General features: G+C 40.0%; 1 protein-coding gene across 1 annotated transcript in view; it reads left to right on the top strand.

Moving 5' to 3' along the window:
- DLGAP2 (DLG associated protein 2) overlaps positions 1-14,747 on the top strand; it is a 511,962-nt gene that overhangs the window by 367,065 nt on the left and 130,150 nt on the right. Inside the window, exon 7 of the mRNA XM_029595762.1 lies at positions 10,614-11,029. Within this exon, the coding sequence (XP_029451622.1) occupies positions 10,614-11,029 (416 nt within the window). The remainder of the gene's footprint in view (positions 1-10,613; positions 11,030-14,747) is intronic.

Below are 14,747 nucleotides of genomic sequence, written 5' to 3'. Positions count from 1 at the left end.
TTATTAATTTTCTGATTAATCACAATCATGATTTACAGTAGAAACACAAAATTAAAATGGTTCAGCGTAGAAATTAACAACGAGTAAAGAAAATCAAAAATAATAATATTATAACAACCTAAGCCATTAATCTCAATTCAATCTTGAGAGAAATGCGGTATAACACACAAATTTGGGAGATTATTCAAAACATATTACCATCAATATCAGGGCTATTTCAGAAACCTGCGTACCTTTATATTCTAATTAACATTGGACAAGGGAGATGAAGTAGCTATTTGACGTGTTTCTAGGAAATTCTTTAAATGTTCAGGCGTGGAAAAAATATAAACTTCATTTTGCTTAGCAATCATACATTTACATGGAAATCTCAACTTAAAGGAAAATCCTAGAGCAATCACATCTTGGCGGTAGCCTAAAAAGGCTTTCCGTCTCACCTGCGTTGATGCAGCTAGGTCTGGGAAAATTTTTATGTTCTGGCCATAGTGATTGATGGAGTATTTGGCAAAATATCTTTTCATTAATATATTGACGTCATTAATTGTGGAAAAACTTGCCAATAATGTCCCCCTTTCAATCACTTGAGCCTGGGAGTCTTCCAGGAAGTTTGTCAAGTTTCCCTGAAACATTTGATTAGCTTCCTGTGGCGGAATATTTTTAGGTCTAGGTAAAAAATAACAGTTTAATACAGTTAAAGGCTCATCATCAACAAAACCAAGACTCTCGCTTAGAAATTTTTTCAAGGAAACTAAAGGGGCCCCTTTAGTTTCCTTGAAAATTATTTTTAAAAATACTATACCATAAAACATCAGCTCTGTCATCCCCCCAAAAAAAAAAAAAAACAGAAAACTGTCACTTTCTGCTAACATTATTGCTTGACTGGATATATTAAAATCAGTGAGGACAAAACAAGTCATGAGGCCATCAGTTATTAAATAGTTTGTTCTATTCTAGTGCAGTATTTCAGCATTCATTAGTATTAATTAGTACTGTGCCCTAGCACTGAGAATTTCTCAAAGGTGAATGGTTGTTAGCATTGTAATGACATAAAGGAACAAAAGCACCAAGTAGCAGAGCACCTGCTCAGACAGCATCACTAAAGAGGCAGAATGTGCTGTGCTCATGCCACAGAGTGCAGGAAAATCTATTATTCTTTCTCCAAATCCTGGATCTGAGGAAGAAGTGCACAGGTCTCCCACTGTACCCTAGCATCTTACAGTGTTCAATGACCTCCAGTAGCCATAGCCCTAATCAGCATTGCTCATAAATATAATTTATCATGAGATGATGATTGATCAGTATGAAATCTGACTGGCCAGTCACTTCAAACTACAGGGGTAGATTTTAAAAAGGAGTGCGCGGGCGGTACATGTGCGTGTGCTACCCGGTGCGCGCACATGTACACCCGATTTTATAACTTGCGCGCACAGGCGCTGTGCCGGGGATCGCGTGCCGGCAGTTGGCTGGCAGGTGCAAAATGTAAAATAAAAGTTAGGGGGGAGGGTTAGAGTAGGGCTGGAGGGGGGAAAGTTAGGGGAAGGAGTGGGAAGGTCAGTTTAGGGGGAAGGGATTGGGGGGAAGGCAACGTGGCTCGGCGCACACAAGTCCACAATTGAGCACCCCCTTGCGCGTACCTACCCCTGATTTTATAACTTGCGCGCGCCTGCGCCCTCCTTTTTAAAATCTACCCCATAAGTATTAGACTCCATGTTAATGTGTTTGAAAACAACCAACATCCAAAAATTGAAGGTTATTCCATACATTAACATAGAACTTGATGTCTTCTCCTGAGATTTGGGCCTCTAAGAGACAGATATAGGAGACATAGTATATTTTCCCAAATATCTACTATTATAACATAGTAAATGATGGCACATAAAGACCAAAAAGGCCCATCCAGTCTGCCCCGTGTTTAGAGTGGCAAGGGCAGCTTTGTGCAGGTGTAACACATGCTTACTAATTAACGTCCTTTGTGGATTTGTCAATGTTTTGTATTGTTTTATCTGAGCTTGCTCCAATTTTAGTAGAGTCACTCTTTGGAAAGCTTTGGAACAGGCAAGATGTCTCTCTCCAGCATGTAGCCAGAGGACCCTATGGCATAGTTCCCCCTATAGAGCATATGAAAACTCCAGGGAGAAATATGCCAACAAATTTAACAGGACTCCTTTTACTGACACATGGAGCAACCATCTTTTTGTGAGTACCATGGGGTTGCATTAGTCCACTCTTTAGTGAGATCTCAGATTATATGAGCAATAAGGCTAATGCAGATGATAACGGCTATTAATCAAGTTTACTTAGGGAATAGCCACTGCTATTAATTCCATCAGTAACATGGGATCTTCTTAGTGTTTGGATAATTGCCAGGTTCTTGTGGCCTGGTTTGGCCTCTGTTGGATACAGGATGCTGGGCTTGATGGACCCTTGGACTGACCCAGCATGGCAATTTCTTATGTTATGTTCTTATGATCAAATTGCATCAGACAGAATTACTCTCTTTTGATGCACTGGCAGTTTTGGCATTTGATTGAGCTGTGAACAACTACCTCCTATCTGGAATCTTAGTCTGTAGTGTTAAATGTATGCAAGAAAATAAACGAGTCAATTGGAGTGAATCCTATGTTTTATTTTGGACTCAGTGAGAGCATGGAGAGCAGAGAATGATGAAGGTACACCTGAAGGGTGATGGTGATGAAGGTACACCTGAAGCCCACCCCTTGAGAAATCTTGTCGATTCTGGGAAATAGTATAGTTCTTGTTATATAGGTTACCCCCCCTTGTCTTATTTTTTAGGCTTGTAGCAGCCATTTTGGGCAGGTTGCTCCCCCTTGCAGGCTAACCCCATGCAGAAGAGTTACAATTAGGGATGTGAATCTTGTGATCGATTGTCTTAACGATCAATTATGGCTGAGGCGCTACCTTTGCCTTGTCATATGATAAGGGCAAAGGGCCACCGGTGCCATTTCTCTTAACGCAGCCGTGGCCAGAGAGCGGGAGATCGCGCCGGGACCCCCCCACTGGACCCCAGGTAATTTAAAACATTTTGGGGGGGTTCCGGAGGGTGGGGGATTTCTTTTAAAGGGTCGGGGTGGGTTTTAGGGTTGTTTTGGTGTGCCGGTTTTCCCCCCCTCCCCCGATTTACGATTTTTGATGATAAATCGGGGGAATTGTTATTGTATCGCGGCTCTAACGATTTTTGACGATTTAAAATATATCTGACGATTGTTTTAAATCGTCAAAAAACGATTCACATCCCTAGTTACAATAGGTTAACTTCAGTGCTTTAGTTCCTTCCTCATGCCACCCAGGATCCTTTATGTTTATGCCATGCCCTTTTGAATTCCATCACCAATTATGACTTCATCCCCTTCCTTTCCCTGTTCCTGAGTCATGCTTTCTATCATGACTCCACAGCTTCCTTTCCATTAGAAAAGGTTCATTTATTGCATATTTTTAATATCTTTCAGGTATTTAAATGTCGGTATCATAACCCCCCCCCACCCCCATCTCTTCTTTCTTCTAGGGTAAAGGATATTCCCTCGTTATTTGGTGTGTTTTCAAATACTCCAAAAGTTATTTGGAAGGGTCAAAACAAAGAACACTGAAGCATTGAAGAGATAAATTTCACCGATAGTCTCCAGTATCAGGCTCAACTCTGCCCCTATTCATGTCCCCTAAGGAATATTCACGCATCTCCATCTGTGGTTTTTGTTTGCCTTCCAAAGGCCTCTACCCTAATTACATTTACTCCTGCTCCTGCTCATAGAACAGTGGTATTTATTTCCAGTCCTCAAGAGCCACAGACAGGTCAAGTTTTCAGGAAATTCCTAATGAATATGCAGTTGAGGCCATGTGCATGCAAATCTCATGCATATTAGGGATAACCTGGAAACCTGACCCGTTGACAGCCCTTGAGGACTGGAGATGAATTCTACTGAACTAAGAAGACTCCTTTTTGCCTCCATAGCTTCCATTATATCTTAGGTAAGAAAACAGTTTTATTTTTATTTGTTTTTCCTCCCCTGGAAAATCATGGGAGCCAAAACACGTCACCATCTTTCCTTTATGTATGTATGTATGTATGTATGTATGTATTTATTTATGTATTTGTTTATTTATTTATATTCCAGCTTTCAGACACTTCGAAGCAGATTACATTCAGGCACTACTTCTGTCCAGTTCTTTTTTTTTTTTAAATACTGTTTATTAATACAGAAAGTGTCATGTACAACTCAAACAACAAATATGTCTCCTTCATTACATCACATTGTAAAAGAAAAAAGAAAAAAATATAACACTATGACTGTGGCTTGTACACATTTCTTTGTATCAAATGATAGCTAGTGACCAGCAGCAGTGTTTGTTATTTCCTATTATTTTAACTCCGAATCCCCAATCACAGCACACTCATTCTACATGCACACACCCCTCCATCTAACCCTTCCATACTTCCACAATTCTGTCCATTTCTATTGGAATAGATTTTAATTGGAATAAAGATTCAGAAAAGAGCTTCTGACATGTCTTTTTTTTTTTATGACTCTTCTTACCACTTTTAGGGATAATTTCCAAAAACATTTATGCACAAAAAAACCCTGGTTTAATGTACCTAAAAGGCTGCTACAAATGCGTCTCAGGTGCTGTTCATGAAAAAGCATGCATGTAACCCGGTTTTGTGCACTAGTTATGCCCTCCAAAGAGAGGTATAGCTCTGCGCAAGTGAATCTCTCTGTGCACCTGGCCAATTACCCACAAATTTTCAAAAGAACTTATGCATATAAGCTCGCTTTGAAAATGCTCGATAAAGTCAGACTTCACTGCTTTGTGAATGTGAACTGTTTGAAATGGTATTTCAATCACTGCAGCATATTGTGGCATGCGTCTGTTCAGAAGCCGCTCTTCCAGACCCTAGCTAATGTACACATTATCAACACATCTTCCCTCCTTTCCATTCCCCCGTCCCTCCTCCCCCCATCATTTCTCTTCCTTACAATCATTCTCACAAGTAAATTGCCTTGGAACTTGTCCTATAGACAGCAACACTCCCACTCCTGCACTCAGGAAAACCCACAAAGGACATCAAATGTCAACCAAAAAAGAAGAATCCTTATTTAACATAGTAAAACTAAATTGTATTTGATATTGTTACTGGAAGGGGGCAAGTGGGAAGAAGGATGCCAGGCTTCTGACAAGAGTGAGAGTAAAGGTCCGTCTTCTGCCTCCGAGGTCTCCTCCTCCTCCTCTTCCTCCTCCTCCCAGAAGTAGAACATTTTTCAGTAAGGCTGAAAGAGAGAAAAAGGGACAGTCGTGCAGGATGTCTCACAGACAATACAGAAAACAGCAGAAGCAGCACAGAACAGAAGGTACTACATAGAACTACACCTCCAACAGGCAGCTTTTCTTCATCTCCAGAGCAAATCCCCAGAAATACATGCATACACCCACTGATGTCATGCCTGGAGTGCAGAACACCAGGCCTTTGCATGCTCTAGGTAATCAGGGAATAAGAAGCAAAGTAGGAAGAACTCAGATACCAGGAGGTAACTGTTACACTAAGAAGCATGAATAAAAAAGAGAAACATACAATGTAACCAAGAAAGAAAAAGACAAGTGTAGCTAGCTACTATAAACCAGGTTTCTGCCCCCACAAGCTTATCATGTGTTGGAGCCTTACAATGTGGGCCGAGCTGTGCCTTGATCTGAGTGATGTGTTTTAGACCTGTCAGAAACAGGTTTTCAACCCTGCAGAGACTGCAAGCTGCCACAGTCAAGGTGAAGGAATATAAAAATTCATCAAAAACCCCTGTGTGCTCGCCTGTGAATGACAAATGTTCTCAAGAACCAGCATCCAGCACTCACAGTGTTAAGTTGGGAAAAGGGCTGTATTGTTTAGCCTGCCCAGAGAAAAGAGCTAAATACTCAGCAGAGGAGGAAGCCAATGGAATTCTGGGAGACCATTTAAGGTAGAAAACTCACAATTTGGCTGGCTATATCTGTGTGTGAGGGGTGCGGATAGCCAAGAGTTGGAGCCAGGAGCCAGGAAGAGAGGCGTGAATCTGGTAACCCTGCAATCTATTATTCTCCTGAAGAGCTAATCATCGAGAGGGAGAGACAAAAGTGTGCACTCTGGGGAAATAGAGAGACAAAGAGCTGTTTTTGCTTCATAGGCAAGCTACATGTAAAATCCCAAGAAGGGACAAAGGAGCCAGGAGCTGAGAGACTTTCTTTCCAAACATATTCAGGCCCAGGTACACCTGGCTGGATCACCCTCCTAAGAGACTGACTTAAGTAATCTAAACTTTACACAAAGAGCACAGGAAAGAGGAGGTTTATTTCCTTTCCTTTTGTCACAAAAGGAAATCTTAACTGCTTCAGCCTTTCAGCTGAAGTCAAGCATAAACCCTTGCTGGCAGGTACAGACATTCAAGATAGGGCTGGGACAGAGAAGCTGATGGACCGTGGTCTTTCTATAAAAGACTGAAACCAGGCCAGCTTTCTGTTTAGTACCAAGTAAACCATTTGGGGAAGTTCCCCAGGAGAGAGATATATTTTACACACTGCATGACTCATATGTTTGGTTTGTCAGCTAGCCTGCTCCACTATATAGAGGACCAACTTCATTTTCTTGCTTGTTTTTCTTTCGACACAATTTTGTGTTTGGGACAGGGTGCATCCTTTACAAACTGATTGACATAGGGTTGGATCTGTCGTCGTCCCCCCCCCCCCTTTTTTTTTTTTAGTACTCTGGGGTACAGACAATTTTTAAAAGCTGTGTTCTTCACTTTTTCCCCCATCATTTCTCTATTACAGTTCCTTATATGTTTTTGTTTACTATCCATGTGAGTTTGTTGGTTGTCCTGGCTAACAGGTTATACTCAGTGTTATTTCTGCATTGCTTAATTTAAAATAAGAAAACTGCAATTTACATTATATGTCACTACTGTACTTTTCACATTTAATATTCTGTTGGATTTACTGTCAACTTACACAGTACTAGTAAAAGGGTTAATTACTGTTTTATTCTGGTATGATGATTTTATCTGATCTGTCGTGCCACAATTAAGAGGTTGCTTGGGAAGGGCATAGAATTGTGTTATCGGGGTGACCAGGACCCTGTATCATCCCCCACTCAGGCTTTGAACCCAAAGATAAATCATATTAGTAAATATAATTTCTCATGTGGTACTCCCCACCACAGCCATACCCTAAGTGATACATGCAAACAAGAACGGAGAACACAATAGATGCCACAGCAGCATGCTAGACACAGACAAAAAACGATCACATGAAACAATCTTGCAGAGACAGACAACAAACTCTTGTGGACAATGAAAGACATGTACAGGTTAATGCTCATAGAGTGGATCTCTTCTAATTGCCAGGACTGATCCTTTGGACTTTCATATCTCTTGCGAGTTCTTCATGAGCTAGAAGGTCACACTTGCTTTTCAACATATTGCCTTCCAGTAGTCAGAAGACAGGGTGCCCCACTTCAACTGCAAGATAAGAATCAATCACTTCACAGGGTCTGGGGCAATCTGAAAAGATCCAAAAAATAGAAGAACTTTATTACTTAACTGAGTTCTCCAAGTTCCAAGCCAAATTGATTGCAGTAAGCAATGGATCCACCCACATGTTCCTTCTCACATAGAAAAATAGAAGACAAGATATGCCAGACTTATTGGAGTTGGCAGGAAGACTCAGTAGGGGTTAGGGATGTGCATTCATTGGTCAATTCGTTTCATTTGTTTCGGCAGTACACGCATATCTCATGAATGGAGAGTAGGCACAGAAAACGAATGGTATGGGCATATGTGGGTGGTCGCCTACATACGTGGATACCATCAGTTTTCCGCACATACTGTTCATTCGTGAGATACCCATGTACCGCCAAAACAAATTAAAGATGTTTCTAATGAATATACGTGAGATAGATTTGCTTACATTGCAGAATCAGGTTATATAAATCTATCCCATGCATATTCATTGTGGCTATTCAGAAAATCAGCCAGGGTAAGGTGCCTCCAGTAGATAATTGGGAAACACTTCTGTAGCCCTCTCCCCTTCTCATTCCAGCAATGATCATGAGCATGTGATGCCTGCACTTTTATACTGTCTTCCATACTACCACTAGGGCTGTGCATTACAAGCATTTAAAGGCTTTAAGGCTATTTGTGCTGTCTGGACACAACTTAGGAACTTCCTATGCTCTTTGGTAAATCTGAAGATCTTGCTTGAGGTAAGGGGCATGAAAACTGATTAGCAGCGGTCACTGTTTGGCATTTAGATGTATCCATTTCTTTGAATATTGTTCCTTCCTTAAGTGCTGATATTCATCCCTGTCCGGAGCAGTGACAGCGGGAGGTATTCTGAGCATCCTAGACTAGAAAGCACTAAACCAGCTAATTTGCATGATGTCTTTGTTATCGAAGGTGACAGGGTACTTGTGGGAGTGGGATGGATAAAGGAAGTGCTCCCTCTATTCTAGCATGAGTTCTGGGGCTGCAGGGAAGATGATAAAGTGATAAATTCCTATTTTGAGGCAGATCAAGCTTCAGTGGCAGCTAGTACCCATAACATTGCTGGCCTGTTTGGAAGATGGTTGTGAGACTGTGAGACCAAGACAGCAATGCAGGATTGAGGATTTATGTGAAAGATATATGGATAGTTTCCTGTGAAATCTGTCCCTTTATGGAGAGGATAGCTGTGAGCTAAGGATACAAAGTAAAGATTGTATAGAGGAGAACAAGTGTATTTTCTTTTTCTTTTATCACATACCAGCCTTGGAATGCAGCAGTTCTTCCTGCCCTGCAGCTTGCTATGGCATTTTTGGCTTGTTTTAAGGCTGTAAGAACAGTAAGTGCCTAAGGAGTTCCTCCATTGATTCTTATGGAACTGCGGCAAATAAGTATTTCAGAAGATATACAAATGAGGCAGTGCTGAGATGGAAGCATGGATACGTATTTTTGGTTTCTTGCTTTTAGATCGTGTTGACATCAAAGTTCATATATGCTCAATATGATTTCTCTACCATTTTTTATTTTTTTTTACAGAAGACTGTAGTCACCCAAGAGACTTTGCATGTCTGAAAAGGGATAATCAGAATCATGTATAGTGTAATGAGACAATTAATGTATACCACAGCTTAGAGCACGGCAGGTCCAAAATGCTTCATTATACACTCATTATTGCCAAAATCATCACTATTCAGCCTCCAGCAGCCTTGAATAGTAAATGTTTTTATTTGCCGGCCTTTTCAATAAGTTATTTACCACAGACCCCTTTCCAGCCCCAAAGTGGCTGAACCAGCCCCTGATTTTTGTCATGTATCAGAATGCTATATAAATGTACAAATACATAAAAAAACGCTATTATTTTCCTTTTTAATAATTTAACTTACCTAAAGGCTAGATGCACTAAAGGATTTTTTTTCTCATTCTGTATCGATGGAAATGCTCACTACATAAGCCCATAAGTTATTAACATTGCTGTAGACCTTTAAGTATGTTTTTAATTAATTGAGCTGTGATATCAACTGAATACCTTCTAACAAAGTGATTAAATATCTTTTTCTATATACATAGCTAGATATAGATATAAAGAGGTCCATATTCAGTAAGCCGGCACAAGAGGAAGTTATTCAGCTAAAGTTAGCTGCATAACTTGTTCTGGATATTCAGTGGGGAAAATGTCCTACTGAATATACTCCCTAAAGTTACCTGGCTGTCTTTAGCAGAATAACTTTAAACCTAACAGGCCAGCTTTTGAATATGCCTTTTGTGGTCGCATTCTTCTGCAGAAAAAAAAAATAAACTTAACCATGGGCCTCCCAGCCTGATTCCCAGTCCCCCACCACAAATGTATCAAAACCCCTGCTGGCCGAGGTTCCTAATGAAAGCAATAAAGAAAATATTGGTGCCAGTACTCCAGCCCTCCCTATTAGGTAATGAGTAAAAAAAAAATAGTGCTTCCTTGCCTCCTCTCAGCCTTCATGCTGGCATTCCTCCCCCTCACCCAGTACCTCCGTGCACCCCTTTTTGAGGTCCGAGGTAGCAGTACAGTTAATGCTTCCAGTGCCGCTGCCCACAGCAATGCTGGACATTCCCGGGATCACAGTGTAAAGCAATCATGGGCCTTAGAAAGGGAGTACACCTAGATACTGGATGGGCGGGAAGGCTTCAGAGAGTGGCCACTTGGGGGGATATAGATGGAGGTGTCACAGAATGCCCTCAGCATGTCCCTATATTATCCAGTTACATAATGAGTTATTCATCTAAAAGTTTGCCAGATAAGTGGGAGAAATATAGAAAAGTCAGAATTTAGCCAGATAACTTGTGGGTAATCTGGCTAAGTGCTTCTGAACGTGTGTGTGTGTGTGTGTGTGTGTGTGTGTAATACTAATTATTTCAAATATGTATACAAACATTATAAATATTTCAAATATGTCCATAAAAATGTTAAGACCCTTTTTGACCAGTTTGGTATAATATGCAGTATCTTATACACAACCAATTTGTCAAAAGAAATGGCTGTCGGATAAAGGAAGGCATTACACTTTAATTTCTGTAGTATCACTTATATAACTGCCCTTTTTTTTTTTTTTTGCTTTTCAGGCATGGGCGGTTCAAGAGGTCAAACAGCGTGACAGCAGCTGTTCAGGCTGACCTTGAGCTTGAGGGCTTCCCTGGTCACATCACCATGGAGGACAAGGGTCTTCAGTTTGGTTCATCTTTCCAGCGGCACTCAGAGCCCAGTACCCCCACGCAGTATGGTGCAGTAAGAACTGTACGGACTCAGGGATTGTTCAGTTACAGAGAAGATTATAGGTCCCCAGTTGATACCTCAAATCTGCCACCACCAGACCCATGGCTGGAGGCAACCCATGAGACTGTGGAAACTGGCAGAATATCTCCATGCCGACAGGATGGGACATGGTTTATGAAGCTGCTGCATGCGGAAACTAAGAGGATGGAAGGATGGTGTAAAGAGATGGAGAGAGAAGCAGAAGAAAATGACCTTTCTGAAGAAAGTAAGAATATTCTACTCTTTATTCTTCTATTGTACAGCAGTTCTGTGTTTAATGGTAAGCTTAAAAAAAAGAAAAGTGCATGTCTAAATCTGACTTGAAACCTGGAAAATTCTCTGCTGGTGGGGCATAGCAGATTATGATCCCAAATCACCCAAAAAGGATAGGGAGAAAACTGAAGAGATAATGCAATCAGGGATCTTTTTTTTTCTCTGCAATTTCTCCATCTTTCTCTTGGCATTTTGGGTTTATGATCTACTAAACCCGCCGTGTTTACATATAAATTCCATTTTCTCCGTTCAGAATTGTAGTTTTCTGTTGCACCTGCCTCCACTGTCTTTGACTCAAAGAGCCAGATTAAAGAATAGAGCAGAAGGAGGATTAAAAAATGGTTGCATTGTTTTGCAGTGTTACATCTTTTTCTCAAGTCTTTAAGTTTCTTGCAACCTCTAGAAGGGAAAAAAATCCCAAAGTGAAAATAGTGCAAGTGAAACTTTGTACAAAATCTGATATTTGTTTTATTACATACTTTTTCTGTGAAATGTTTTCACTTTCTGAAGTTACTAGAAATTGAAGCTGTGGTCAAAAGCTGCATTTTTTCAAAGTTGTGGAGTCAAATTGACTTGCAAGCTTTTTGCACATTTTTTTTTCCTTAATTTTGTCCAGTCCTTAAATCTGGCCCTCTGCATACACACAGAGGCATCCAAAAACTGGTGCTGTGAAGCAAGAGATCTAATAATTAATACCCGAATCCTGGCTCAATTCATCCAAATTCAGGGCTTATAGAAATTTCAAGCACAAAGTTACCCATCTGCTTTGGCAAATACAATTAACATCCTATGTAAAAAATAAATAAATAAATAAAAGCAGGTCAGAAGCCCTATATATCTCAGGAAAACAAGCAAATCCTCTTCCTGCAGGTTTTTACAACATACCCCACTCCAAATCACATAATACCTTATCTACTTCATCACAGCACATCCTGCCCTCAATATCTCTTTCCTTCTATGCAGAATCACTTTCCTGATGTCATCAACAGCTGGAAATGAACAGCTGCTGATGACACATAACATAAGGGTAGGAAACCAAAACCACTTACTCATACTTCATTCACTATACTGCCTCATTAAATTTGTATTTAATGTGTATTTATTTATTAGGATTTATTAACTGCCTTTTTGAAAGGAAAATGTTCACGCAAAAGCGGAATACAATGGAATTATCCTTTGAAACTGCTTACATGGCTCAACGCCACAGAAGCATTCTGAAGACTTACCAAAAACACCTACAAACCTTCATAGTGATAGAAATAGAGTCTGCTATATTTTTAGATCCAAAGAGGAATAGAATCTAGCTAGACAAAAATCAAAGCACTCAAGAAAGAATATCAAATTTTCATAATTCTGCTCAGTCATGAAAACTATTTAGGCATTTTTGAAAGGATACTAGAAATATTAAGAGAAACATACAATATACATTGGAGCATCCTCAATGCATTCTTAATTTAGAAATCTACTGAATCATGTCAACAGAGATGTGTTTTTAATTGAAATGACAGACAATTGTCAATTGTTTCATATTATTCTTCTTCTTTCATTTTTGGTGCATGTTTCTGAATAGCATGCACTATTTGCTGAAACTAAAGAAAAAATAAAGAAAAAGCCCCCAACAAAACAGAATTCAGACAAGAACCTTCCCACTAAAATTAAACTAAACAAAATTACATTTTTTTAGCCTGCATACCCCTATTTGTCACTTAATTTACATCTCCATTGATTTAACAGGAGTTTGACTAAATATGAAGCTACTCACATACATGCCATTTCATTAACATCTGATTCAAAATCACAAACGCAGAAGCAACTCCTCCCTAAGTATAATCCAAAACCAAAAATAGAGGGGGAAACGTATTTAATTTACTTGAACAACTGTATTCGTTCAACAAAAACAATCACTATATGCGGCGGCGGCACCATTAACCTGTTAGGGTTCCTAAGCAGATATCTTTCCAGTCGTTTTGGACAGGGGAGTAAATGTGATGCCGTCTATTTGGGAGTGACGGCTAAAGTTTTCACCTGATGAAGGCTTGATGGCCGAAACATGGTCCATTTTGGGTAACTTTTGAACGCCTTGGCTGGAGCTAAGTCTTTTTTATTTTAATGCGATCAAAATTTAAACAAAAACATTGAGTTAATTAGTCAAATAACAATTTAGGTTTTTTGCATAATAAAGAAGCACAATAAAGAAGTGGGATATATAGTTAGTTTATGAGGAGATGGTAAATGATTATAATTGCAGTGCCGGTGAGGCTGATACTGTCTGGGGCCCATTGCAGGTGAGAGACAGTGGATTACAAGTTAGGAACATTTGTCTTGGTACCATCTTTCCTCAGTATAGTGATTGTTTTTGTTTAATGAATATACTGTAATTATTCAAGTAAATTAAATACATTTTTCCCTCTCTATTTTTGGTTTTTGGATTTCTGTAACATCTACAGGATGGATGAACCATAAAACAGGATTTATAATAGGGTTGACAAATCAGCTTTAAAAATTTAGCAACATCTCCTGCCCAGGTGGTTATCCATTCCTCCTTCTTCCTCCTTCATGGACATTCATTCCCTCCTTTTAACCTGAATGCCTCTACTGTGACTTCTATCTTACCCCTCTACCTCACTACTTCTTCATTCTTCATTCTATCCCCTGAGGGGGATATGATAGAGGTCTTTAAGATCATGAGATGTCTAAAATGACTAGATGTTGCCAGAGGATGTGGTTAGTGCAGTTAGTATAGTTGTGTTTAAAAAAGGATTGGATAAGTTCTTGGAGGAGAAGTCCATTACCTGCTATTAATTAAGTTGACTTAGAAAATAGATACTGCTATTACTAGCAACAGTAACATGGAATAGAAAGACGGAGTGTGTGAGAGAATGAATGTGTTATTGTACATGTGGTGTGAGAGAGAAGATAAAATATGTGCAGCCTTCCCACCCCCAATCCACAAAAGAACGTTTCCCACCTTGCCCTTGCCTTTTCCTGATATCTGAAATGACTTATCCCACTCTCTTCATGAAGGAAAAAGCAATCATGAATAAAACACACCAACAATGGTGTTCAACTGAAATTTGCTTTAACTTAAAAAGAAAGATCAAAGCTAAGATCACAAAAATCATGACGAGGATGATTAGAAATCAGATCTCAGGTATGGAGAGAAGATGTTTTAATCCTTATTAGTTTTAATAATTGGGGGTAATTTGGTTCTGCTCTTTCAAAATATTTAATTTTTTAGGGGGGGGACTAGAACATTGTTTAATTATTGGATTTTTTATTCATCAGATATTTTGAAATATTTTATTGGTGTTTCGGAAATGTTTGATATTCTATTCATGCTGAGGTAGATCTTTAAAAAGTATGCGCGCGTACTTTTGTTCGCGCAACCGGCGCGAACAAAAGTACGACGGATTTTATAAGATACGCACGTAGCCACGCATATCTTATAAAATCCGGGGTTGGCGCATGCAAGGCTGCGCAAAATCGGCAGCCTGCACGCGCCGAGCTGCGCAGCCTGCCTCCGTTCCATCTGAGGCCGCTCCGAAATCGGAGCGGCCTCGGAGGGAACTTTCCTTCCACATCCCCCAACCTTCCCTGCCCTTCCCCTACCTAACCGACCCCCCGGCCCTACCTAAATCCCCCCCTACCTTTGTTGGGCGAGTTACGCCTGC

This window comes from Rhinatrema bivittatum, chromosome 3, assembly GCF_901001135.1.
Source record: "Rhinatrema bivittatum chromosome 3, aRhiBiv1.1, whole genome shotgun sequence".
Classification (NCBI taxonomy): domain Eukaryota; kingdom Metazoa; phylum Chordata; class Amphibia; order Gymnophiona; family Rhinatrematidae; genus Rhinatrema; species Rhinatrema bivittatum.
Note: the sequence above shows the minus strand (reverse complement) of the source record. Positions and strands in the feature narration are given on the sequence as shown.